The sequence below is a fragment of the Capra hircus genome, chromosome 3 (genome assembly GCF_001704415.2).
Source record: "Capra hircus breed San Clemente chromosome 3, ASM170441v1, whole genome shotgun sequence".
Taxonomy (NCBI): Eukaryota; Metazoa; Chordata; class Mammalia; order Artiodactyla; family Bovidae; genus Capra; species Capra hircus.
In genome coordinates, this window is record NC_030810.1 from 21,023,039 (window position 1) to 21,048,169 (window position 25,131).

Genomic DNA, 25,131 nt, shown 5'->3' on the forward strand with positions numbered 1-25,131 from the left:
AGTGACTGCAGCCATGAAATTAGAAGACGCTTGCTCCTTGGAAGGAAAGCTATGACAAACCTAGACAGCATATCAAAAAGCAGAGACATCACTTTGCCAACAAAGGTCCATATGGTCACAGCTATGGTTTTTCCAGTACAGATGTGAAAGCTGGATCATAAAGACAACTGAGTGCCAAAGGGTGGATACTTTTGAATTGAGGTGACGGAGAAGACTCTTGAGAGTCCCTTGGACAGCAAGGAGATCAAACCAGAGTCAGGCCTGAATATTCATTGGAAGGACTGATGCTGAAACTTTAGCTCCAATACTTTGGCCACCTGATGTGAAGGGTGAACTCCCTAGAAAAGACTCTGATGCTGGGAAAGATTGAGGGCAGGAGATGAAGGGAGTGACAGAGGCTGAGATGGTTGGATGACATCATCGACTCAAGCTTGGCATGCTATTAATCCATGGGGTCGCAAAGAGTTGGACATGACTTAGTGACTGAATGGCAACAGATGTGAGGAAATACAAGAACTGGGTTCATAGAGTCAGCTCCTGAAAATATCTAACTATCTGAAGACCCGTTCTGCCAGTTTTCCCCGGAGCACCTCGGTTCTGCTCTCCACTCTGAATTCCTTTCAAGGGATGCTGAAAGTCTGCAGCTGCGGTGGCTCACGATTTAATCTTTGTAGAGGCAGATGGCAAGTGCCAATCTGTAGCTGACGTAGCCTAGGCTCAGAACTAGCACAGAATCCTGTGCAGTGCATTCTGTTCGTTAAAAGAAGCCGCGAAGTTCAGCTCAGATTTGCAGGGGTGGGGAAATAGCTCCCTTCTGAGGGGATGGAGGAGCTCTTTGCATAGAGCAGAGATATAGAAAGGTGTGGGATTGAAATCATTTACCAGAGAAGACAAATTCTCCCCTACCTCTGAGGAGAGTATAATAGTATAATAGAACCACCTCTGAGGCGGTGAGGGGCTCGGGCAACTGAGGCCAAAGACCTGGCAGTGCTTTAAAAATTATAAAATGCTCCACAGGTAGTGCTTTTGAGTGTGGTAATCTTGTGTCACCTGTGGACCTGTGAGTTCCTGAGAGCAAGGCTGTGCCCTACTTCTGTCCACCCCTTCGGTATTAAGGAAAGACTCACAGAAAGGAAGGGAAACAAAGCAGAGCAGTTGCTGAGAATCAGACCACACTCCCTCTTCTCACCCTAGAACAAAGACAGGTTTCAAACCCTCTGGAATCTGAGAAGCTTCCTTCCCTTCTGCAAGCTCTCCCCCGCATCCTTTCTGCCCTGTCCCCACCTCCAACTGCACTTGGCAGGATACTCACCTGTCTTCCCACTCAACAACTGAGGATACAGAAGGATGACTTGCTCAAGGTCACCAGTTAGTGTGTGAAGACCCAGATACTGCTTAGGAAACCCATCAGGGCCTGCTTGAGTGACTGCAAATATGAACACACATCTGAGTGCAGGGCATGCTGTGTTGGCTTCTGGAATGGTGTGGTGTTGAGTTACAGATGCTTTTCTGATAATACAGGTGGAGCCCTGGAAACCTTTCCCTGCTGGGTTCTCAAGTCTCCCCGCTCTCCCATTCCACATCTCTGCCTCCAGCTTGCCTCTCCCAGTCCTCCTCCATATTGCCTTTCCAAAACACTTGCATCATGACTCTGCTTAAAATAACAATGAATCAACATTTATTGAGCCCTTACAACGGGCCAGGTACTGTTCTAAGCTCTTCCCTTGAATTAACTCATTTAATCTTCATAATTTTTTGAAGGAGTCACTATTATTAGCTCCCATTTTGCAGATAAGGAAACTGAGGCACAAGAGGTTAGAGTGACTTACTGAAGGTTCCACAGTGTCAAAGTTAGGATTTGAACTCAGATAGTCTGGTTCCTGAACTTAGGCTTCTCAGGCCAGAAAAACCCTCTCTGTAGGTCTCTGTTTGTTGTTGTTCATTTGCTAAGTAGTGTCCAACTCTCTGCGGGCCCCATGGACTCCAGCGCACCAGGCTCTATTCTAATAATAAAGAACAACAACAGTAATATAATAATTAATATGCATGGATTGCTTACAATAGGCTAGGCCTTGTTCTGGCTGCATTTCAAGTATTAGCTCATTTGAGTCTTACAATAGTACTAGAGAATTGGCCATTAGAGGGAGTACTATTATCCTCATTTTACAGGTAAGGAAACGGGGATAGTCATGCAACAAAGATGGGTTACCAGACACTCCAGCTCCAGAGGCAAACTTTAAACCACTGTGCTATCTGGCTTTCCCAAAGGCTATTCAGTCCAAGGGCCCAGTATTTACTGCTGTTTGGATTCATGTCACATGATTTCTGCATTTCCACCGAAGCATGGCTTTTGTTTTTTCTATGCATGCCTTTTTCCTTCTCAACCAGACCTTGAGCTCCATGAGGCTAGAGTGAAGATCTGGTATGCCCTCAAGTTCCCCAGTTCACAGCCAGGATCTCACAGACTCCTCCTAACAATCTTATATTATAGGCATTCCTCCTTTTCAAGGAAAAAGCCTGGGTTCAGAGGTAAAGATAGAACTGGATGAACAGCAGTGTTTTGGCAAACAGCATTTTCCAGCCACAAAGCACTCTTCCCCACATCGCATTCCACTCCACACAGCCTCACTTCCAGGGGCAGTCATAGTAGTAGAGCTTGATGGTTAAGAGCAATGGTTTAGGATTAAACCTGAGTTTGAATCTCCACTCAGTCACCTGCATGACCCACAGAGGGGGTCATTTAATCCCTCTTGTCCTCAGTTACCTCATTAGTAAATGAGGATGATAAAAATGCTTTCCTCATCTCTCTATTGGGAGGACAAATGAAATTGAGCACATAAAGACCTGTGAGAGAGGCCTAGATTGGAGAAGTATTGTGTGTGTATAGATAATCCGCTCCCCTCCCCCCACCTCCCTAAAGACATCGGGTCCCAGGACTGGGGAGGGGAGGGGGTAGCAGATGGACTCCCTGAGAGAAGCATCCTGTGCCCCTCTCCTGCTGGCACCCCCAAGCCCCATGCAGGGGAGAGGCGAGTGCCCTGCGGTACACAGCCGAAGACAAGCTTCTCCAGGAATGATACTGCTAAATTCTTTGCAGGGTTAATCAGGTCCGCGAGTACAGTCTGTAGCTGCTCTGCATCCTCTTTCCCGAAGTGGCTCGGGTTGGACAGCATCTTCCTTGAGTTGAGGGTCTTGGGTGCACCGGGCTGAGGCCAGGCCAGACGGGGGCGTCGAACGGCAGCTAGGCTCGAGCTTCCGAGGGCGCCCACGGGAAGCAGGTGCTCCTCCCTCTCCGCACCGCCCAGAGCCTTAGAACTTGGGGAGCCGTCCCAGCGGAACCGCGGCGCTTCGCCTTGACCGTTGCGCTCCACCTGTCTCCAGCCGGCTGCCAGGCAACAGCGCTCGGCCGAGCAGCTCTACCGTCCCTGCCTCCCCTCCGGCGCGGGCGGGCGCTGGATCCCGGGCTGATCCAGGCCGGGTTTTGCGGCGGAGTCCGAGATCCCTGATTTCTCATCGGTTGCCCGCGGCAGCGGTAGGCGGCGGGAGATCATGGTGCTGGGCGAACTGTGGGCCTCGCTCTCCGGCGTCTCCGGGGCAGCCCTGGCCTGCTGCTTCGTGGCGGCGGCCTTGGCCCTGCGCTGGTCCAGTCGCCGGACAGCGAGGGCCTCTGCGGTCCGAGCGCGACGGAGGCAGAAAGCGGCCCTGGACACCATGGACAAGGCGGCTCAGCGCTTCCGGCTCCAGGTGACAGCCGGGGTTGGAATCGGTGTGGAGGGGGAGGGCTCGGGGTGGCAGCAGCGCTTTGAGCCACCCGGGCGCGCGGAGGGACGGGCGGCCGGCAGCTCAGGTGTGTGGGCAGCGCAGGTTTGTAACTTTCTGACACCCCTCTCGCCATCATGCATTCCGTACTCTTTTCTGAGCCAGGTGGGGCCTAGGGGAGGAATGGAAACGAAAGGGACAGGGCAGGTCGTCGAAGGCTGTCGCCTCACTGGGTCCAAGAGGAGCTTTGCTGTGTGCCAGATAATCTCAAGAACATGGACTTACTAGAAGGCTTAAACTGCAAGATGAGAACCAATAGGATGCTTGGGTTTAGGACTTTGGAATCATAAAGTAATTGATGGTCAAGGGATTTCTGAGAGCTTACAGTTCAGATTCATTAAGGATGCTCAGAGGGAGCTGGGGAGGGACTTGCGCAAGTCCCCAGGGATTTACCGGCTGAGGTGGACTCCTGCCACCTGGCTGTGGAGTCTGATGGGTTATAAGTTCCTTTCATGGATAGGTTTAGTTCCAGCCCTTCCCTGGGTGACCTGTCAACAAGCTTCTTTCCCTCTGGATCAGCTCAGTGTGTGTATGGGGGTGAGGGAAGCGGCCTGGAAGAAGAGGCTTTCCTCTAGGCGTATGACACACTGGACTCAGTTCCAAGTCAAAATACCAAGCTCAGTTCCTATGTGCTTTGAGAGAGATGACTTGCCCCAAGGGGTGTTGGATGGAATCTGGGTGGGACAAGATGAGGCAGGAGCTAGAACTAGAACCTAGATGCCTGGTGGAACCATCCAGCCTCATTCCAATGGAGAGGAGCAGGGAAGAAAGATTAGGAAGGGAGACCCGGGCCTTGGATGCCAGGCCCTGGCTGTGGCCTTGATTGCTTTGCGGTTTTAGCTGGATATACTGTATGAATTTACACCATACCATTCCTGGACCAGGAAAATGTCTTATTTATTTATTGAAATAAGAACATACATGGTTCTAGCCTTTACTCATTGACATGGCACACAATCAGTGAAAGTACACAATCATTTCATTTTTAGGTACTCAATTCAAACTGGCCACTTTCCCTACCTACTTGAGCAAAGCTTCATCACTGTCTGATCCTTCTTCTCTGGCAGAGCTCCCTGGTGCCCTGCTCAGGGATCTTTGCAGTGATGCCAGGCCAGCCTAGAGAACCTTGGCAGCTCTGGAGACTCCAACTTCTGTGCAGCTAGCTAGCTGAGTTCTGCCAGCTCCAAGGAATGTGTGGGGGCAGCTGCAGGAATCTGCCCACAGTTTCTGCCTACATAACTCTCCTTTTGGTTGCAAGGAACCCACCAGCTGGCAGGGGTGTGGGGTAGTAGAAGGGTGAGTTTTCCCTCACTTCAGCTCCAATCATCAGCACCTGGATCCAAGCATCCAGTTTCTTTCTGGAGCAACAGCCTTTCCTTATTTTTAAGAACTGGAAAAAAAAAAAAAGGCTGTCTGAGGAGGCCTTACAATAGCTGTGAAAAGAAAGGAAGCGATAAGGAAAGATATAAGCATCTGAATGCAGAGTTCCAAAGACTAGCAAGGAGAGATAAGAAAGCCTTCCTCAGCGATCAATGCAAAGAAATAGAGGAAGACAACAGAATGGGAAAGACTAGAGATCTCTTCAAGAAAATTAGAGATACCAAGGGAACATTTCATGCAAAGATGGGCTCGATAAAGGACAGAAGTGGTCTGGACCTAACAGAAGCAGAAGATATTAAGAAGAGGTGGCAAGAATACATGGAAGAACTGTACAAAAAAGATCTTCACGACCCAAACAATCACGATGGTGTGATCACTCACATAGAGCCAGACATCCTGGAATGTGAAGTCAAGTGGGCCTTAGAAAGCATCACTACGAACAAAGCTAGTGGAGGTGATGGAATTCCAGTTGAGCTATTTCAAATCCTGAAAGATGATTCTGTGAAAGTGCTGCACTCAATATGCCAGCAAGTTTGGAAAACTCAGCAGTGGCCGCAGGACTGGAAAAGGTCAGTTTTCATTCCAATCCCAAAGAAAGGCAATGCCAAAGAATGCTCAAACTACCGCACAATTGCACTCATCTCACATGCTAGTAAAGTAATGCTTACAATTCTCCAAGCCAGGCTTCAGGGATACGTGAACCATGAACTTCCAGATGTTCAAGTTGGTTTTAGAAAAGACAGAGGAACCAGAGATCAAATTGCCAACATCTGCTGGATCATGGAAAAAGGAAGAGAATTCCAGAAAAACATCTATTTCTGCTTTATTGACTATGCCAGAGCCTTTGACTGTGTGGATCACAATAAACTGTAGAAAATTCTGAAAGAGATGGGAATACCAGACCAGCTGACCTGCCTCTTGAGAAATCTGTACGCAGGTCAGGAAGCAACAGTTAGAACTGGACTGGTTCCAAATAGGAAAAGGAGTATGTCAAGGCTGTATATTGTCACCCTGCTTATTTAATTTCTATGCAGAGTACATCATGAGAAACGCTGGGCTGGAGGAAGTACAAGCTGGAATCAAGATTGCCAGGAGAAATTCAATAACCTCAGATATGCAGATGATACCACCCTTATGGCAGAAAATGAAGAACTAAAGAGCCTCTTGATGAAAGTGAAAGAGGAGAGTGAAAAAGCTGGCTTAAAACTCAACATTCAGAAAACTAAGATCATGGCATCCGGTCCTATCACTTCATGGCAATTAGATGGGGAAACAGTGGAAACAGTGGCTGACTTTATTTTTCTGGGCTCCAAAATCAGTGCAGATGGTGACTGCAGCCATGAAATTAAAAGATGCTTACTCCTTGGAAGGAAAGTTATGACCAACCTAGACAGCATATTAAAAAGCAGAGACATTACTTTGCCAACAAAAGTCCATCTAGTCAAGGGTATGGTTTTTCCAGTGGTCATGTATGGATGTGAGAGTTGGACTATAAAGAAAGCTGACCACCAAAGAATTGATGCTTTTGAACTGTGGTGTTGGAGAAGACTCTTGAGAGTCCCTTGAACTGCAAGAAGATCCAACCAGTCCATCCTAAAGCAGGTCAGTCCTGGGTGTTCATTGGAAGGACTGATGTTGAAGCTGAAACTCCAATACTTTGGCCACCTGATGTGAAGAGCTGACTCATTGGAAAAGACCCTGATGCTGGGAAAGATTGAGGGCAGGAGGAGAAGGGGACAGAGGATGAGATGGCTGGATGGTATCACTGACTCGATGGACATGGGTTTGGGTGGACTCTAGGAGTTGGTGATGGACAGGGAGGCCTGGTATGCTGCAGTTCATGGGATCGCAAAGAGTCAGACATGACTAAGCGACTGAACTGAACTGAACTGAACTTCCATGGTAGATTTCCTAAAAGAAATCAATCCTGAATATTCTTTGGCCACCTCATGCGAAGAGCTGACTCATTGGAAAAGACCTGATGCTGGGAAAGATTGAAGGCAAAAGGAGAATGGGGTGGGGATCAGAGGAAGAGATGGTTAGATAGCATCATGGACTCAATGGACATGAATTTAAGCAAACTCCAGGAGATAGTGAGGGACACAGGAACCTGGCGTGCTGCAGTCTATGAGGTTGCAAGGAGCAGGACATGACTTAGTGACTGAACAACAACACAACAGCAACTTCCAGGGCAGGTTTTGGCCTTGAAATACCAAAAGCTGTTTAAACACCCTCTGTGGGTCAGAGCCTGACCTCAGAACACCAAGGCTTGGCTCTTCCAGATGAGTACATAGGGCAATTCCCTTTTGGTTTTCCGATGACTGGCAGAAGGAAGGGAGAACTAGTTCAGTGGTCTTGTTTTGAGCAGTCAGCACAGGGGTTGAGGTCTTGAAGACAATAGCTTTGGGATCAGTAAGGGGTGAGCAGTTTGTGTACTTACTCAGTCATGTCCAACTCTTTTTTGACCCATGGTCTGTATACCCACCAGAATCCCCTGTCCGTGGATTCTCCAGGCAAGAACACTGGAGTGGGTTACCATTTCCTCCTCCAGGGCTTCTTCCCAACCCAGGGATCGAACCCTGCGTCTCCTGCACTGCAGGGAGATTCTTAACCCACTGAGCCATTGGGGAAGGTGGGTGGTTTAGCTGAGCTCACACATAACCTTAGGGAGAAGCCCCTCCTCCATCCCACCCCTAAGGCTCTTTCTGCTTGGTGATGGAGCTGCTGGGGGTTTTGAGGCTGTTTCAACAGTCTTTCTTCTGGGGCTTTCTCAGCCCAGCCCCACACTGAGAAGGGGGCCTTGAGGTCAGGAGGGCCCTGGGTGAATACAGCAGCCTGTGGTACAGCTCCTGCCTAATAGACTGCAGAGAAGTGAGTTGGGACCCAGATACGTCCTGTGTCCCGAGGTGCTGCTGGAGGAGGGGAGGTCCCAAGCGCCTCCTGAACATCACAAAATGGTTCATCTCTTTTGGGACTCTAGAGCAACTTTAGAGTGGAGTATGCTTTTCATACGCCCTGTTGACCATGTGAGGCTTAATCTGTAACATGCGTTTGCCCATTTGCTTCCACCTTACTGCCTGAATGAGTTGTTTTATTTTTGACCATGCTGGGTCGTCGTTGCTGCGCAGGCTTTTCTCTAGCTGTGTGAGCTGGGGCTACTCCCTGCTTTTGGCATGCGGGCTTCTCATTGCTGTGCCTTCTCTTGTTAATGAACATGAGCTTTAGGGTGCGTGGACTTCCATAGTTATGGTTCTTGGGCTCTAGAGCGCAGGCTCAGTAGTTGTGGCACATGGGCTTAGCTGCTACATGGCGTGTGGGGTCTTCCTGGACCAGGGATTGAACCCTTATCTCCTGCACGGGCAGGTGGATTCTTTACCACTGAGCCACCCGGGAAGCCCCCTAAGTAAGTTTTAATGTCCTTTCTAGACTGAAGTGAGGGACTTCCATTGATAGACTGTGACGACTGGGAGAGCCATCCCACTTGCCCACACCTCGGCGCCTCTGCACCTCTGGTTTTAACCTGAATGCCCTTCCTGCACAGACCTTACAAGCCCCTTTGTCAAAATCCCACTGGATTACAAATGCCTCTCCCTTCAACTGGATCTGACCTGTAGTTCAACCTCCTGGCATCTCCAAGACCAACTTGAAGCTGATTTCAAAACAAGTCCGTAAATGAATGAAAGAACAGTATGGTTTTTGTTTCAGTCAATGTCAGTGGTCACATGATTGAATGTAATGTATATCTTGAAATAGAACAGAAGTGATTAAAAAAAAATAACAACAATAAACCATAAAGTGAAGTTGCTCAGTCATGTCCGACTCTTTGCAGCCCTGTGGACTGTAACTTATCAGGCTCATCTGTCCATGGGATTTTCCAGGCAATAGTACTGGAGTGGATTGCCATTTCCTTCTCCAGCGGATCTTCCCGACCCAGGGATCAAACCCAGGTCTCCTGCATTGTAGACAGACGCTTTACCGTCTGAGCCACCAGGGAACCATGAATGAAAAAAAAAAACTTGGAGGACCATCTAGGGTATCTGAAATTAGGACAGTAGGTGGTTCAGGAGAAAAACAGGTTGAGGAGGGGCAGTGATTCAGTGATAGCTGTAATATCCTATGCTTGGGAAAAAAGGCATACAGATGGCCACATGCTTGGTGAGATCTTATTTGTATGCTTCCCTGCATTCTCCATATAAATTTTGATTTCCTCCATGTTCTTAGATTGGCCTCCTGGACATGCAGACTTACTCTAGTGTCTTGTGAAAGAGAAAATGTCTCAGCTGCCTGATAACTAGTTGAAGACTTAAAAATAGCTGTTAGCAACAGTGTCATCAACTGTCAACACAGAAGAGCAGAGAAAAGAATGAACATCTGTGCTGAGAATTGAGAGGAGCTCCCCGACAGCTTCTAGCTGAGATGCACAGGGCCTCTGTGGACACCCTGGGTGAGGTGGGGAATGGTGGTGATCAGGCTCCTGGTGGTCATTACCCCAGTGTGGTGGGCTTTCTGGTGATTTTTACTTTCTTCCACAAACTGGTAGGCTGTTTTTCGTTTTTTACAATAAGCACATATTTATATAATCGGAAAAAAATCTTGCTATTTTCATTGTGAGTGGAGAAACGCAAGGCATAGAACTGTGTATATAGTATGATCCTTCTGTCCAAAAATAGAATATATATAAGCAACTATATACATTGTGGGTTCTTCACAAACATTTTTTTTTCCCCTTTGAGAGTTCATCAGAAACTTAACTATGGTTTCCTTTTCAGAAGAGGGACTTGTCAGGGTGGTCCTAGAGGTGGGGGGAGTGTTTCCTTTCCATTTTGCATATCTTAAAAAAAAAGTCATCAGGGGTTGTCTGGGCTTCCCTGATGGCTCAGATTGTAAAGAATCTTCCTGCAGTGCAGAGACCTGGATTCAATCCCTGGGTCGGGAAGATCCCCTAGAGAAGGGCATGACTACCCACCCTAGTATTCTTGCCTGAAGAATCCCATAGACAGAGGAGCCTGGCGGGCTACAGTCCATGGGGCCACAGTCAGACATGACTGAAGTGATTTAGCACACAGGGGTTATCTAATATGTTGGGGGTAGATCATGGATCCACTTTTTTTTCTCCTTGTAGCTCCTTGTATCATTAAAAAAAGAAAACAAAAAAGAAAACAAAAAAGAATCCCAAGTAAGTGTTGTATCCCTTTAACAAATCTGGGGAAGCGGTAGCGTATTCCTGATATTGAGGCTGGATTTCAAAGGCTATGTGATGGGTGTGTGCAATGGGTGTTCACCTTTAGGCATGAGGTGGGAGTGAGTGGGCTATGTCACACTGAGGGGGCACAGGGGGTTCTGACAGGACCTCAGCTTAGAAACATCTCCTGGACCTTGTGGTGGGAGGCAACCTGAAGGGGACAGGCAAGGCGAGGTCATCGTTGTGCTGTGTAGTCTGATGACAAAGCTTGGGCAGAGAAGCCAGCTAGGTGGCCTCTGTGTGACCCAGTAGAGAAAGTGTCGGCAGTGGCAAGGGTCTCAGTAGAGGAGACAGAGAGGTGGCCATTTTCCAGAGCTACTTAGGGTGACCGATTAGATGTGGGTGGAAGCAGAGGGAGCTGAGGACAGATGGCAGCGTCCTTCCTTGTGCGAAGAGGAGCCGGTGGAAAGGAGATAGGAGGCAGCGAGCTCAGGGGAAGGACACAGGAACAGAGGGAACAAAGGGAATAGCCCAGTGAGCGGGTCTGAGCTCAGTTGGGTCAGGCGAAGTTCGATTTGGAGGCTGAAGATGATCTAGAGGCCATGTGATAGGTGTAGGGCCTGGAGTGGAAGCCAAGAGGAGGCATGACTTCTCCCAGCATCAGAGAGGGAAGAGCAGGTGCCCAGAGGAACCTCCAGGAGCCTTTGCCTCTTCCTGTGTCTGGCTCCTTCTTATGCTTCAGGTCATAGCTGAAACAATGTCTCCACCTGCCCAGCGCATCTGAGTCAGTCCGCTGTTCTTTCTGTCACAGACTCTGTTTACTTCCTTTCTCACGCTTATTGTGATCTGCCATCATTTATTAACTTTCTTTCCTTTTTTTATTTAAAAATTTATTTTACTTTAAAAACCTTGGCTCTGCTGGGTCTCCATTGCAGCATGCCAGCTTTCTCTAATTGCCGGGTGCAGGCTTCTCTTGTTGTGGAGCATAGGCTCTAGAGGAGGGGTCCCCAGCCCCTGCCAGCCGGTAGCAGTCCGTGGTGGGTTGGGAGCCAGCTACACGGCAGGAGGTGAGCTCTGGGGCAGGTGACTGAAACTTCATGTGCTACTCCCCATTGCTCACATTACTGATGAACACCCCCCACCCCCATACCTCCTTCCCACCCCTCCTGCCTGTGGAAAAAATGTCTTCCTTGAAACTGGTCCCTGGTGCCAAAAAGGCTGGGGACTGCTAGTGCAGAGCATGCAGGCTCAGTAGTTGCCCTGCAGCATGTGGGATCTTAGTTCCCCAACCAGGGATGGAACCTACATCCCCTGCACTAGAAGGCGGATTCTTAACCACTGGACCACCAGGGATGTCCCTTGTGTTACTAAAATTTCTTTTCTTCTTTTTCAAATTATTTTTCTCAATTAATCTGTTTTCTTGAAGGTAAGCTCTAGAGCAGGGACTTGTCTGTCTAGGCTGCCTCTGAATCCATAGCCCTAACATAGTGCTCGACACAGAGTAGGTGCTCAGAACATGTGTGTTGGCTGGCTGAACGAGTGGATGACAGAGCAGCGTAGAGGAGGGAGGGAACCCTGGGAAAGGGGTACGCCTGTGCCCAGGAGGAGTCTGAAGTCAGCCCTGTGAATGCCTCCGTGAGACTCGGAGCAGAATGAAGAGTCCAGTGTTTGTTGTATTGGGCAACGAGGAAGTCCCTGGTGAGTTTGGCAAGAGCAGAGGAGGGTAGAGATGAGATGTGGTGGCTGAACTCAGATGCTCTCCTAATTAACCCAAAGGCCTTGAGGGGGAAGCCACGGGAGTCTGCAGGCAGGGGCTTTGATCCCAGGGACTCTGGAGGCCTCTGAGTCCTGGCAGTGGGCGTTGGACCAATGTCCCTCCTCCTCCGGAGAGCTCTTCCCTAACCACCCTCTCTACCTGTGTGCTGCCCACTCAGTACATCCATGTTATTTTCTTTGTTTCTGGCTATCTAAAATTCCTATTTGTTTACTTATAAATGACCCGTGTGTGTTAGTTGCTCAGTTGTGTCCAACTCTTTGTAACCCTATAGACTGTAGCCCTCCAGGCTCTGTCCATGGGATTCTCCAAGCAAGAATACTGTAGTGGGTTGCCATTTCCTTTTCCAGGGGATCTTCCTGACCCAGGGATTGAACCCAGGTCTCCTGCATTGCAGGCAGATTCTTTATCACTGAGCCACCAAATTATCTCCTCACTCCCAACTCTGCACCTTGTTGGGAGGTGACTTTCTTGTTCACTGCTGTATCCCCATGTCTAGCATGGTCCTTGGTACAGAGTAGATGCCTAATATATATGTTTATGGAATGAATGGAAAAAAACCTCTCTCTTTGATGTGGCTCTAGCTTCAACTCCAGCCACCTAGGACAGGGTTTTCTTCTTTCTGCCCTCTCCCGTCAAAAGGTTGAGTAGTTAGGTGCAGGTGGACAGCCAGTGGGCAGCTTGTGCTGAATGGGCAGAGAACTATAGTTTATCTGTAAGTCCTAATCAAGGCACTTCCCCTCTGTGAACATCAGTTTCTTTAAGCTGTGCAATGGGAATGGTGGTAACATTTAATCCAAACAGAGCACATCAACAAAGTGTGTGGCCACACTCAGCAACCACTGTGCTAAACTGCTTCAGTCTTGTCCAACTCTCTGCAATGCTATGGACTGTAGCCCACCAGCCTCCTCTGTCCATGGGATTCCCCAGACAAGAATACCGGAGTGGGTTGCCATACCCTTCTCCAGAGACTCTTCCCCACCCAGGGGCTGAACCCTTGTCTCGTACGTCTCCTGCATTGGCAGGTGGGTTCTTTACCACTATTGCCATCTGGGAATGTTTTTCATTATGGTCTAATACTCAGCCTGGGCGTGGCCTCTCCCTGGGACCCCCTTGAGTGAGCTTCTGGAAGAGATAGATCTGTACTGTCCACAGGTGGCAAGGGCCTGCCCAGGCTGGAGCACTTTTGTGATGTCAGAGCCACGGGTGGGCATGTCTGTTATGGGCTGGCATGTGACAGTGAGCACGTGCTTGGTAGGTGTTGGGACTTGGAGGCATGGGCCATAGGTGTCTGCTGCAGGCACATGGGGCCTGGGGGGAGTAGGGGACTGATCTGAGGTGTCTCCCCAGAACCCTGACCTGGACTCGGAGGCGCTGCTGGCCCTGCCCCTGCCTCAACTGGTACAGAAGTTACACAGTGGGGACCTGTCTCCTGAGGCTGTGCTCTTCACCTACATGGGAAAGGTAAGGCCAGGGAGTGACCCCGCTCCTTCCTCCACTCTCTGTGCAAGGCTGTGGGAAAACCTGGCTGGAGGGCCATGGTGGGACCACAGTGCCAAGGGCTGCTAGGGAGAGAGGGAGGGAGCCAGAGCTGTGTGTGCGTATGAGAGAGAGAGAGAGAGAGAGAGAGAGAGAGAGAGAAAGAAGGCTCTGTGTGTGTGCATGTGCTGGGGACACTGAGCATGTTGTCCTACCTAGAAACCTGGCTTTTAGCCCAGACTTCCCTCCCTATTCCGCCCCCACCCCATCAGTCACCGAGTCTGGTCTGTTCCCTCTTAGAGCTCCCTCTAGACCATCCTCTTGTCTCCCCCGTTACCCTGGTCTTCCACCAGTCTCCCTCCAGGACCAAGCACCAGTCTCCTGGCCAGCTGCCCGCTCAGCATTCCAGCATTCTCTCTGGTCAAGGATTCCGGGGCTTGGGGCATCGGCAGCTCAGCTGCTGGAAGTTACCTGGCCCTCAGAGCCTGCCGTGCTCTGGGGTTCCCTTTACCTGAAAGGCTCTTCTCCCTCCTCTTGCCCTGCTCAGTGCAACAGGCTCCCCTGAGTCTCCAGGGCCCAGAGAGGAGTCATGTCTTCCAGGAAGCCTCCCATAACCCTCCTCCCCTCCCAGTCTGGGTTAGGGTTTCCTTTTCAGTATTCACTTACTAACAGCACATTTCTCATCACTGTAGGGCTTGCCTTGTCTTTCTCTTTCCCAAGGCACATATGTGGGCTTTTGGTGGACAGTCTTATTTGTCTTTGTACCTTAGGGCTTAACACTGTGTCTTTTATATGTTGATAGTAAGTGCTCAAGAAATGTGTTTGAAACGAAATGAAGGAAGAAATTGTGCTTTATGAAAATGACCTGTATGTGATATGCTCTCTTGGAAGAGAATCCGTGGCAGTGACTGTGACCCCTAAGCAGGTGGCCATGAGTGCCAGGGGTGTGAGAGTGGTGTGAGTGACTGCAGCTGAGAGGGGGACAGAGAGGGACTGTGGAGGAAGGACTGGACACCCCTGGGCCGGGTGCATTGAAAGGACACAGTCTCAACAGACGGGGTTGCTTCTTTCGAATCCATGTCCCTGAAAAAGCTCCAGGCCTTCAGAGGGAGCATCCACAGAGAGCATTCTGGCTACTGATTGGCCTCCTCTTTTCCTGCCCTGGGCAGCAGACAGATTTCACATACCTGAGTTGGTAATAGGGCCACACTCATGTTCCTATCAGCTGGTATCAGTCAGCCATTCCTCAGATTCAGGTGTTCCTGGGGAGGGGCAGAGGTTTTACCTGGGCAGGTGTGGGCCAGGCCTGGGGCAGAGGAGAGTGCTGGGTGCTAGGAAGCAGAAGCCTGGGTCTAGCCCTGCTCTGCACTGACTCCTGGTGCAACTCAACACGGGGATCTAGCCTCACTGGGCACCGGTGTGGCTTGAAGGAGGAGGTGGGTGGGGTGGCCAAGGGTCACCCTCCCCCTAGCTCGGCCTCTGCAGGGCATCTGAGGTCAGTATCCTCAGATGTTCCTTTGAGTGTCCTGGTCCTCGGAGCACTCTCTCTCTGTCTGTCTTGGAGTTGAAGGTCAGATACAGCCTGAGTAAGCCTGGGCCGCATGTCCCAGTGAGGCCAGTACTGGGCCTACTTACCCTCTGTGCTCCTGGCTCTGGGTCATGTTCATGGTTACCCTGTCACTGGGTGTATATTTGAAAAGGCCAATCTTACACTATGTTAATTTTACCACAGTTGAAATAAAAAAAGAAGCCAGCCTCACTGTACTCTGTCGTATGTCCATTTCTCCCTCCCCCAGGCCTGGGAAGTCAACAAAGGGACTAACTGTGTGACCACCTACCTGGCAGACTGTGAGACTCAGCTGTGCAAGGTCCCAAGGCAGGGCCTGCTCTATGGTGTCCCTGTGAGCCTCAAGGAGTGCTTCAGCTATAAGGTGCGCCCTGCCCCACTGCCTGCCGGCCAGCTCTGGGCCCTGGGTCACCCTGGGTGCCCTGCCCCACTGCCTGCCGGCCAGCTCTGGGCCCTGGGTCACCCTGGGTGCCCTGCCCCACTGCCTGCCGGCCAGCTCTGGGCCCTGGGTCATCCTGGGCCCTCAGAGGAAGTCCTAGGCCCAAAGGCCTTGCAAGGGCACCGCAGGTGTGTCCTGCCTTGGCCTGCGGGGCGGTGATGGGAGCAGACTCTGTGTTTTGAAGCCCCCTGGCTCATAACCCATGTCCCTCTCACCCTCCGTGCTTCCAGGGCCAGGACTCGACACTGGGCTTGAGCCTGAACCAGGGGGTGCCAGCGGAGGCTGACTGTGTGGTGGTGCAGGTGCTGAAGTTGCAGGGCGCCTTGCCCTTCGTGCACACCAATGTCCCCCAGTCCATGTTCAGGTTGGGTCCCAGGGCTGCAGAGCCGGGGGCAGGGGCACTGGTACCCACATGACAGGGGCTGATCCCTTCCCGCTTCCTCCAGCTTTGACTGCAGTAACCCCCTCTTTGGCCCGACCATGAACCCATGGAATTCTTCCAAGAGCCCAGGTGGCTCCTCAGGGGGCGAGGGGGCCCTCATTGCCGCTGGGGGCTCCCCACTGGGCTTAGGCACCGACATTGGAGGCAGCATCCGCTTTCCCTCAGCCTTCTGTGGCATCTGCGGCCTCAAACCCACGGGGAACCGCCTCAGGTAGGATGTAGGTGGCGGGTGGAGGCAGCCTCTGAGTCCTGCTGTGTGACCTTGGCCTAGCTTCCCACCTCTCTGGGCTCCAGGCAGGGATTCCCAGACTGGGGTTTTGCTAGGAGGTAGTGTCACAGCACCACCAGCCCCTGGTTCCTAGTTTCCAAAGTGGTGAGAGAATTGGGGGCTGCTGACTGGATGTGGGGTTGGGCAAGGGGTGGCCATTTCCCATTTCCAACATCTTGTGTTTCTTATCCAGCAAGAGTGGCCTGAAGGGCTGTGTCTATGGACAGGTAGCAGGTGAGGTCTGTGGTTCCCAATGTGCCCTGGAGGAGGGGGGTCTGCACCTTTGCCCCTGCCTCTCCTCGGGTCAGTGTTGGGCCTCCAGGCCACTCTAGGTCTGGGTTCCTACCTCCTATCTGCTCACACTCCAGGGCTCCGGCCCAACCCTTGTTTGGACCCAGCCCCGGAACCGCTCGGGGCTGCGTGATCTCTCTTTCCTCCCCTCCCTGCCCCATAGTACAGCTGGCAGTCGGCCCTATGGCCCGGGACGTGGAGAGCCTGGCACTATGCCTGCGAGCACTGCTGTGTGAGGACATGTTCCGCTTGGACCCCACCGTGCCCCCCTTGCCCTTCAGGGAGGAGGTGAGCAGGGGTGGGGGTGGGCATGGGGATGGATTCGGGGCTCACTGGTGCGCCTGAGCCCTTGCAGGCAGGCCTGGGAGGCCCTGTCTCTTGAAAACCAGCCCCCGGGGGTCTAAGGCCAGCACTAGCCCCTCTGCCGGTGGTGGCACAGTGGTAAAGAATCCGCCTGCCAGTGCAGGAGATGCAGGAGGCATGGGTTCAATCCCTGGGTCGGGAAGATTCCCTGGAGAAGGAAATGGCAACCCACTCCAGTATCCTTGCCAGGATAATCCCGTGGACAGAGGAGTCTAGTGGGCTACAGTCATGGGGTTGCAGAGTCGAACACGAGAGTGACCGAGCACAGCAGCACCTCTGCAAACAGCCACCAGATGGTGCCCTTTCCTGCATTTGGAAATCCGGAGCCTTTCAAACTGGCTGGCTGGGAGTCAGAGCCCTGGGGCTGTCGCTGTGGATCAGGAGGGATCTTGAGGCTAAGAACAGCTTGAGAGAGAACTGAACCTGTCCCATGTTTGACAAGCCAGTAAACAGGAGCCTTTCTTAACAGCATTCATTTCTCCATCCCCAGCCTCCAGCAGAATGCTTGGCACAGAGGCTGAGTGAGTTAAGAACAGTTAAAAGCAGAGCGATCTCTCTCCCAGAGAAAGCTGGGATCTGTGGTCCGGGATCTGTCAGATACTGGCTCCCCCCAGATATCACCAAACAGCCTGTGGATCAGATAAGGCTGAGTGTATTACTGTCTGTGGTGAGGGAGGGCGCTGCCCACACAGAGCCTTAGTAGCATGGGGAAGGAGCACCAAGTTGGAATATTGATGTTAGTTTGTTGGTGGATATGCCAATGATAGCTCAGTTGGTAAAGAATCCGCCGGCAATGCGGGAGACCTGGGTTCAATCCCTGTGTTGGGACGATCCCCTGGAGAAGGGAAAGGCTACCCACTCCAGTGTCCTGGCCTGGAGAATTCCATGGAGTATATAGTCTATGGGGTCGCCAAGAGTCGCACTCGACTGAGTCACTTTCACTTCATGTCAGTGTAGGGGGTTGGTTAGGACTGGGTCATAATGTAATTGGTTAGGACTGGTGGGTGCAGCGAGGTGAGGATTCTGAGGAGAGCAGTTCAAGGAGTCTTGGAGAATAAACTGTTGTTAGGTGATCCTATTGAAGAGCTGATGGGTCTTTTAAGAATGACTAATAAAGTTATCTGTCCTTTACGAGCAACAGATTTCAGGAGTAGTCAAGCTAGAGAGCGCTATAGTGTGTGCTTAGCCACTCAATCGTGTCTGACTCTGCAGCCCCATGGGCTGTAGCCCTTGGGGCTCCTCCGTCCATGGGAATTCTCCAGGCAAGAATACTGGAGTGGGTTGCCATCCCCTCTTCCAGGAGGTATAGTAAAGCCATGTTTATGTAGACTGTGTAAGCTGTGTGATGTAAGTGCTGTTTCTCAGCGGTCTGGCATTACTCCCTATAGACCTTCTGCCTGGGAAGGGGTGAGGACCCCTGGGCAGCATGAGATCTGGGCTGGGGCGAGGGAGGGCAAGCTCCCACTCCTCAGTTGAGGAGATGTTCTAATTCTACCCAAGGGCCCCTTCCCAAGAGGGAGGAGAGGCAATGAGGCCCCTGTCCCAAGGTCTGGAACAATCTATTATGGGAGCCAGGACTTGCATCCTTGAAACAGGCTGTGGACGCCTGGGTTTCCACCCTGATGTTGCCACTCTACCCTGACGAGTGGCCTGGGGCAAGCCCCACCCCTGCTCAGGGCCTGTCTCTCTATCTAGACCTGAAGCCTGTGGAATCCTCCTTCTTGCTCTGTCCACCCGCAGAGTCACTGGGAAGGTGTTTTGTGAAGGGGTCAGACAAAGCAGGGGCTGGCCTCCCTGGCGGTCAGTTTTTGGGGGATCTGGGCAGCAGCCTCACAGCTGTGTCTGGGGCTGAGTAATGGCTCTGAGCTCTGGGAGCCCTGCTTTGGGCCACCATCTCCTGACCTGACTCTGACTCGTGTCTGCTGCCCTCAGGTCTACAGGAGCTCTCAGCCCCTGCGTGTAGGGTATTATGAGACTGACAACTATACCATGCCCACGCCGGCCATGAAGCGGGCCCTGCTGGAGACCAAGCAGAGACTTGAGGTTGCTGGCCACACGGTATGCTAGGGAAGGGGGGAACCCACAGGTCCTGGCATTGCCCCTCCTTCAGGGAAGCCTTCTAGGTACCCATGGCTGCCACCCATCCCTGGCACCCTTGCACCCTGATCTGAGATTGAGGTTGCAAATTCGATCCTTGGGGGACCAGTAAAAAGGGGCTGGTCGGAAGTATTGGGATGCATGCTTGATGGTAACCTCACCTCTGAGCTGGGATGTGGGAGCTGCATGGAGTGGCCCTTCCTGGTCAACCACAAACAGTGGTGCACAGCTGTCCAGGGGTTCTCAGGGCCCTGAGATGGCAGGCTTGGGGCCATTCACCTGAGACAGGCTTATATGTGGTTCTAGACTCCTCTCAGGATACGTATCTTATGGGGAGTTATCAGGGCCAACGAGGGTGCCTCTGTGGCTCCAGTGAGGGTGCCGTGAGGGCTGAGGGCTGCCTGGACAGTGTGTCTTAGGGGGTGGGGCCCAAGGGTTTCTAGGTCTGGGAACCTTACATGCCTCCATCTCTGCAGCTGGTTCCCTTCCTGCCGAGCAACATACCCCACGCTCTGGAGACCCTGGGCACGGGCGGACTGTTCAGTGACGGCGGAGCGACCTTCCTACAGAACTTGTGAGTGACTGGGTTTGGGGGTGGGTGGTGGGATCAGGACATGGGTAGATGCAGGGAGAGCAGGTGAGTGCTGTGTTCCTCCCTGGGACAGGCCACTGGGGAAGATGGAGGACAGGCCTTGGCAGAACCTGAAGAAGACCTGGAGCTTTCTGGGCAGGGACCTTACCATCCCTCTGGCTTCAAGCTGAGCCGAGAGCTGCCTTGTCAGGGAGACTTTGGAAAGGTGCCAGTGTGGGGAGAGGCAGGATTGAGCAGCCCTGGCCTGGCCCTGGGCTGAGTTGTGTAGGAAGTTGCTTATCTATTGGGGAAATTTGAGAAACAGGGGTGGAGTCAAGCAGGAGGGCAGGGTGTAGACCTGCCATTACTCCACACTCCTTGGATTTGTGCCACGTCTTCCGCCTTTGACCAGGATCTGTTTTCTTGTCTGAAAAGTCAGAAGATTGGACTACACCAGCTTTACGGGGCTTTGCAGAGCTCATATTTGAGAAGCTGGTCCCACGGGGATGTTTTCAGTTCTAAAGGCTGATGAGGGCAGGACAGGTCTGTGAAGATGCCTCCTGGGGGCATCTTCAGGACTTCTGCCAGTAGCCAAGTATGGTTTGGGAGGCTTCCCTGGTAACTTAGCTGGTAAAGAATCTGCCTGTAATGCAGGAGACCCTGGTTCGATTCCTGGGTCCGGAAGATCCACTGGAGAAGGGATACCCACTCCAGTGTTCTTGGGCTTCTCTGGTGCTCAACTGGTAAAGAATCCACCTGCAATGCGGGAGACCTGGGTTTGATCCCTGGGTTGAGAAAATCCCCTGGAGAACGGAACGGCTACCCACTCCACTATTCTGGCCTGGAGAATTCCATGGACTATTCCATGAGGTTGCAAAGAGTTGGACACGACTGAGCAACTTTCACTTCAGTGGAAAGGGCCACCCCTCAGTTTGGCCCTTGGGGTGAGGCTCCAGAGTCAGCTGCCTGAGACCTTTCCCTGAGATGGAGAGCAGAGATAGCCTCAGAGGCAAGGATTACTGTACCCACTCGGTATTACACCACTCGTGCCTCCAGGCTGGCATCAACATCTGTGGGGGGATGCCCTCGGCAGTATCTTCAGGCCAGGAAGATGCTGTCCACAGTTCTTATTGCTCTGAGCTGAGTTTGCAATGGAGGGAGACAGGGAGCCCTGCCTTGGGGAGCTCCAGTGGGTATGGGTGGAGCCTAAGCATCCCAAAGGGTCTGCAGACATATGTCACATATTGGAAAGGAGAGGCTGGGATGAAGGGGCTGGAGGCTGTGGCTACCGGAGTCTGGTGAGGAGGGAGGTAGAGTCACTGAGTGGAGGCTGGGGATGCCGCAGGTGGGGGTGAGCCAGGAGCCGCCTTGGGAGGATGCACCTGGACTGGACCCTTTGTCTCCCAGCAAAGGTGATTTCGTGGATCCCTGCTTGGGGGACTTGATCTCAATTCTGAGGCTGCCCGGATGGCTTAAAGGACTGCTGGCTTTCATGATGAAGCCTCTGGTGAGGGCACAAGGAGTGGAAGGGTGGGCACCACTGGGCTCTTCCCCCCTTCCCTTAGCTTCCTCTTCTCAGCCCCCGCCCTATCTCTTTTCCTCCCCTCATGCTTTTCAATCTTCAGCCAACCTGCTTGCTGAGAGGAGTGCTGACCTGGGGCCTGCGGGGAGGTACAGAGGGAGGAGGCCTAGGTGGCTTGGCCTGAAGATTATTGCTACACCTGGCCTAAAGTCTAGTCACTGACAGTGTCTGTTCTTTTGCAGCTCCCAAGGTTATCATCCTTTCTCAACAATATGAAGTCTCGGTAAGAGTTTTTCCCATGCCCAGATGCCTGTACAACTGTCCCCCTGACCTGGGTCCAAGTGCTTTCCAATGGGAAATGATGGGAGAAGTAGCTTTTGAGGCTGGAAGTGGTCTAAGCAGGGTGGCAACCTCTGTGGCCTTGGGTGGGGGGCGGGGGGGGGCAGTCTTAAAGATGTCTTAGCAAGATACAGGATTGGAGAGTAAAGACCTGAAGGAGAGCAAGGTTGGGAGAGGATGAAGAGGAGGAGATTGCCCTGCCTGGACATGGGTGGAAAGGCCCAGAAAGGAGCTAGTGGGTGGCAGGGAGCGGGGGATATTGGGGACCTGTGAGAGGTGCTGGTCTTAGAGACTGAACTGCGCTGAGCCGGCTCCTGCCTGCCCCTTGGGGCCTCAAGCCAGAAAAGATGGGAGTAAATTGCCTGATTCTTGGGCCCTTACAACTTGTGGACTTGCCTTCTCTTTCATGTGTGTGTGCTAAGTCGCTTCAGTTGTGTCCAGCTCTTTGTGACTTAATGGACTGGAGCCCGCCAGGCTCCTCTGTCCAAGGGCTTCTCCAGGCAAGAATACTGGAGTGGGTTGCCATGCCCTCCTCCAGGGGATCTTCCCTACCGAGTGATTGAACCTGTGTCTCCTGTGGCTCCTACACTGCAGGTGGCTTCTTTACCGCTGAGCCACGGGGGAAGCCCATTCCTCTCTCACCACCAGGCATTGAGGACCTCGGGCAGCTCTGTGTCCTAAGAGTAGCTGAGGGTCTGGCCTAAGTCCCTCTTGGGGACTCCATGGGATATGAACTTAGGGATTAGAGCTTCTGCCCTGCACTGCTTTCTTCTCAGAGTGCCCTGGAATTGAGAAGGGTCTGAGAAGGAAGGAAATCTGGGAGGTTTTGAGAGTAGGGGCCTGATGTTGCTAATCCCCATGGCTGTGATCATCATGGTCGGTGACTCCACTCCCTCTGTCCAGGTCAGCCGGAAAGCTCTGGGAACTGCATCATGAGATTGAGGTGAGGCCAGAGCCCCTGGACTAGAGTAGGGCGGGTGGCGGTGGGGCCGGACAGGGCATATGCCTCAGGGTCTCTTGGACACTGGTCCCTCTGGTCCCCTGGAGTGGCCCATAATCCCCTGCTCCCACTCCCTGAATTGGGCCATTTGGGGCCTGCTCTGTGACCCTCACTTGCCCGGAGCCCATCCTAAGGGCCTGGATCGGCCTGAGTGGGACTCCTGCCCTGGACACCTCTTTGCCACTCTGGTGCTGCCTGTAACCAACACTCCGTGGCCCCACCTTGGCAGGAAGAGTGGTCTCTGTGGTTCCGTGGAGCATCTGATGCCCCCTGAAAGCATTCCTGTCTGAGTATCCCGAGGTCCTCCATCCTATGTGGTTCAGTTCAGATCTGGGGCAGGCATGGGGCCAGTCACCCCGCCTCAGTGCCTGTACTGCAGAATCCATGCGATGGGTTGGGTCTGAGTGCTTCACTGGGCATGTGGGTGTCCTCCGCAGGTATACCGGCACTCCGTGATGGCCCAGTGGAGAGCCCTGGAGCTGGATGTGCTGCTCACCCCCATGCTGGGCCCTGCTCTGGACCTGAATGGCCCAGGCAAGGCCACAGGTGAGGCTGGCAGCCCCATCATGTACCTCTCACCTGTCTCTTCTTTCCTGAGTTCCTCCCTGTGCCTATTGGGGTTGCTGGGCAGTAGGAGGAGAGGAACCCTGGGGGAGGACTCCACCCCCGATAGGCTCGCAGTCTGGTTGGCTGGAGAGATGGGAGTCAGGTGGTATGCCTTGGGAGGGAATGAGCGCCTCGTCCTCAGCGATATTGAAGTTGGAGGTCTTGTTACAGAGTCTATGGTTTTGGGAGGTGGTGTTTGAAGTCCAGGTGGGATTTAGGTAAACCAAGAAAAGAGCAATGAAGCTGCAGTGGGGGGAGGCACAGGGCAGGCACTAGCGGGCTCTCCAGCCTGCCCTGAATCCAGGTTCCTGGGCTTTGTCCCTCTCACTCAAGTCTCAGCCCTAGGAGAGAACCCCTCCCTGCTGGTGGAGGCCAGTGCCATCTCTTAGGGTGGAAGAAGGGGGCTCGGAGCAGACAGTCATCATGGAAGGTCGGCTGACCTGCTCCAGCCCCTTGTGCTGTGTCTCAGGGGCCGTCAGCTATACTCTGCTCTACAACTGCCTGGACTTCCCCGCGGGGGTGGTACCTGTCACCACGGTGACCGCCGAGGACGAGGCCCAGCTGCAGCTTTACAAGGGCTACTTTGGGGATATCTGGGACAAGATGCTGCGGAAGGCGAGTCTCTTCCCCTCGTCTCCCCCCCGGGACCCCTTCCTCTGGTGGAGAGAACAGTATAAGCAGGCACAGGCCTTGTCGGCCTTTCTTAACGCAGGACCCCTAGAGACTGTGGGCCGGCCCTGCTGTGCTGCCCCTCCTCCCCAGCTGGGTCACTTCCTAGGTCTGGGTGGGGCCCTGCCTTGAGACCTCAGGTCCTGATGCCTGTGTCCCCTGCAGGTTGTGAGGAAGAGCGTGGGGCTGCCTGTGGCTGTGCAGTGCGTGGCTCTGCCCTGGCAGGAAGAGCTGTGTCTGCGGTTCATGCGGGAGGTGGAGCAACTGATGAACCCGGACAAGCAGCTCTCCTGACTGCCGCCCACCTGACCCCCGAGGACCCGAGACCCGCCTGGAGCTGCATCCAGCCTGGTCAGGGCTGCGTTGCCGCCCCGCCAGGAAGTGTTCAGCCTGGGCTGAGGCTTCCGAGTCCCTCCTCTGTCGCCCCCTACAAGAAGCCCAGACCCACTGAATCTGGACCTCACTTCCTCCCCAGGTCCGCTCTCTGTCCTGACCACCCCCTCACCGTGGCAGCCAGAGGGCATGACATGATGACTAACAGTCAAGAACTGGTGTCTGGTGTGTGTGTGCTTTCTGGCGGTCACTTAGGGGCCCAGGGGTTGGATATCCGCCCTCCTAGAACCCAACTTCAGCCATGTCCATCTCCTGCTCCCAGACCTCCTCTAGTTCCTGTCACTCACAGCATGGACACAGGTTTTTCAGGGTGGCTCTTGCAGCCCCAGCTCTTCACCCTCACCCACTGTCTCCCTGTCCCCGCCTCCCAACCCTCAGACTAAGCCCTACTTTGTTAGACATTGTCTTCTATCTCTCTTCTCCCTGTGCTCCTTCCCTCTGCTGAGGAGGCCCTTTCTGCTCCTCTACCATTAAATCCTTTGAGGCCCAGCTCAGATCCCTCTTTCTCCCTCTGAGCCCTGGAGTAGGGGGGCTGTTTCTGTCCAATCAGCCCTGTGCGGTAGGCATCTGCAGGTGGGTCGCCTCAGCACACTGGCTTTCCTTGACGCAGGGGCACTATTTCTACATCTTTGTCCTCAGCGGGCAGCACAGGGCTGGGCACAGGGCTGCAGGGAGTCTGTTGGGGAGAGCAGCCCACAGGCCTGGGGAGGCAAGCCCAAGACAAGATGATCTGGCAGAGAGTGCTTGCAGGACCAGTCAAGGACTGGATGTTATGGGAAGGCTTCCCGAAGGAGGAGAACCTGTGTTGCCTAGAGACTGAGGTTCCCAGAGGCTGAGGGAGGGGACGAGGCCATCCCAAGGAGAGGGAAAAATATGCCCGAAAACTAGGACGAGTTTGGTAGATGGAAGCATTGTGCTTCCAGGAGGAGC

At 52.9% G+C, this 25,131-nt stretch overlaps 1 protein-coding gene across 3 annotated transcripts; it reads left to right on the forward strand.

Annotated features, from left to right (window-relative positions):
* On the forward strand, nt 2,867-24,690 carry FAAH (fatty acid amide hydrolase). Of its 3 annotated transcripts, XM_005678504.3 has the most exons (15): nt 3,312-3,744; nt 13,506-13,619; nt 15,431-15,565; nt 15,871-16,004; nt 16,087-16,293; nt 16,544-16,584; nt 16,805-16,929; nt 18,937-19,062; nt 19,578-19,675; nt 21,080-21,179; nt 21,437-21,477; nt 22,437-22,476; nt 22,971-23,079; nt 23,609-23,754; nt 23,974-24,689. In XM_005678504.3, the coding sequence occupies exons 1-15, from the start codon at nt 3,550-3,552 to the stop codon at nt 24,100-24,102; spliced, it is 1,740 nt and encodes a 579-aa protein (XP_005678561.1). In that variant the 5' UTR covers nt 3,312-3,549; the 3' UTR covers nt 24,103-24,689. The 3 variants fall into 3 exon arrangements, with proteins under 3 accessions (XP_013818339.2, XP_013818340.2, XP_005678561.1); XM_013962885.2 differs by lacking the exon at nt 23,609-23,754 and having other exon boundaries at nt 2,867-3,744; nt 23,974-24,690; XM_013962886.2 differs by lacking the exons at nt 16,087-16,293; nt 23,609-23,754 and having other exon boundaries at nt 2,867-3,744; nt 23,974-24,690.